The sequence below is a fragment of the Propithecus coquereli genome, unplaced genomic scaffold (assembly GCF_000956105.1).
Source record: "Propithecus coquereli isolate 6110/MARCELLA unplaced genomic scaffold, Pcoq_1.0 Scaffold87, whole genome shotgun sequence".
NCBI classification, from domain to species: Eukaryota; Metazoa; Chordata; class Mammalia; order Primates; family Indriidae; genus Propithecus; species Propithecus coquereli.
The window spans coordinates 5,904,376-5,905,390 of record NW_012154951.1 but is presented as its reverse complement, the minus strand read 5'-3'; the positions used below and the strand labels follow the sequence as shown (position 1 = coordinate 5,905,390).

Below are 1,015 nucleotides of genomic sequence, written 5' to 3'. Positions count from 1 at the left end.
AGGGGCCATGGGCCAAGAAATGTCAGTGGCCTCTGAAAGTGAAGAAGGCAAGAAAAGAGGTCCCCCTCGCCCCCCGACAGCCCGCAGAAGGAACATAGCCCCGAGGACCCACTGCAGACTCACTGTGACCTCCAGAACTTTAGGATAATAAATTTGTGTTTATTTAGGCCACTAAGTTTATTTTTTTTAGTAAATTTTTTACAGCAAGAATAGGAAATGGATGCATCTGCCTATAATTAAATTCTCCTAGAACCTCACTTTCTCCAAAGGACTCTGTGTAATGCCTACATTCTATCTTGAGTAACTGAACAGAAGAAAGGACATCTTTTAGATAGCTTCAGAATTTTTAGCAATTATGTTCTAAAACCATTTAATAGGATTCAAATGGATGTTTAGTAGAGATCGTTTTACCTTACAGAGGATTTCAAAATTAAAGATACTTTATTTTATTAGGTTACAGTCAGAAACTCAAACATATTATAGATGTTAAATAAACATCCTAAATTTACTCAAGGCAATGAACATGGCATGAGATAAGATTTCATGAATGAGTGAACATGACAATAATTTTATCTTTAAGTTACTACTTTATTATTTAGTTATATGGACTTTGATCAATGTTAACAATATAAACAAATGATTCTTTTATTAACTGAGGAACGGTATACAACGAAATTAAATGCAGGAGACTATACAAAAACAGGACCTGGCTCCTCAGAATGGCAATACAAATATCCTAATGAATAATTTTCTTTAACATAAATACCTGTTCCAACTCCTGCTCTGCATACTGGCGTCTGCTCAGTTCACATTCAGCCCCCTCCCGTAGCTCTCTCAGCCGGCAAGCCTCCTCCTTTGCATAATTAATTTCATCCATCATTTTACGCTCTAGATTTTGCTTTTCTACGGCAACATTTCTGTTTTCTTCCTGTGCCTTCTCAAGCCTTATAGAACAATAAAAATGAAAATTCCTCGCAAGTTTCCAAAATTTCATTTTTTACAAGAAGAATACTGT

The 1,015-nt window shown here is 35.9% G+C and overlaps 1 protein-coding gene across 1 annotated transcript in view; it reads right to left on the bottom strand.

The window, feature by feature from the left end:
* The window catches only part of STIM2 (stromal interaction molecule 2), a 165,723-nt gene that overhangs the window by 25,433 nt on the left and 139,275 nt on the right, over positions 1-1,015 (bottom strand). Inside the window, exon 4 of the mRNA XM_012664190.1 lies at positions 767-944. Within this exon, the coding sequence (XP_012519644.1) occupies positions 767-944 (178 nt within the window). The remainder of the gene's footprint in view (positions 1-766; positions 945-1,015) is intronic.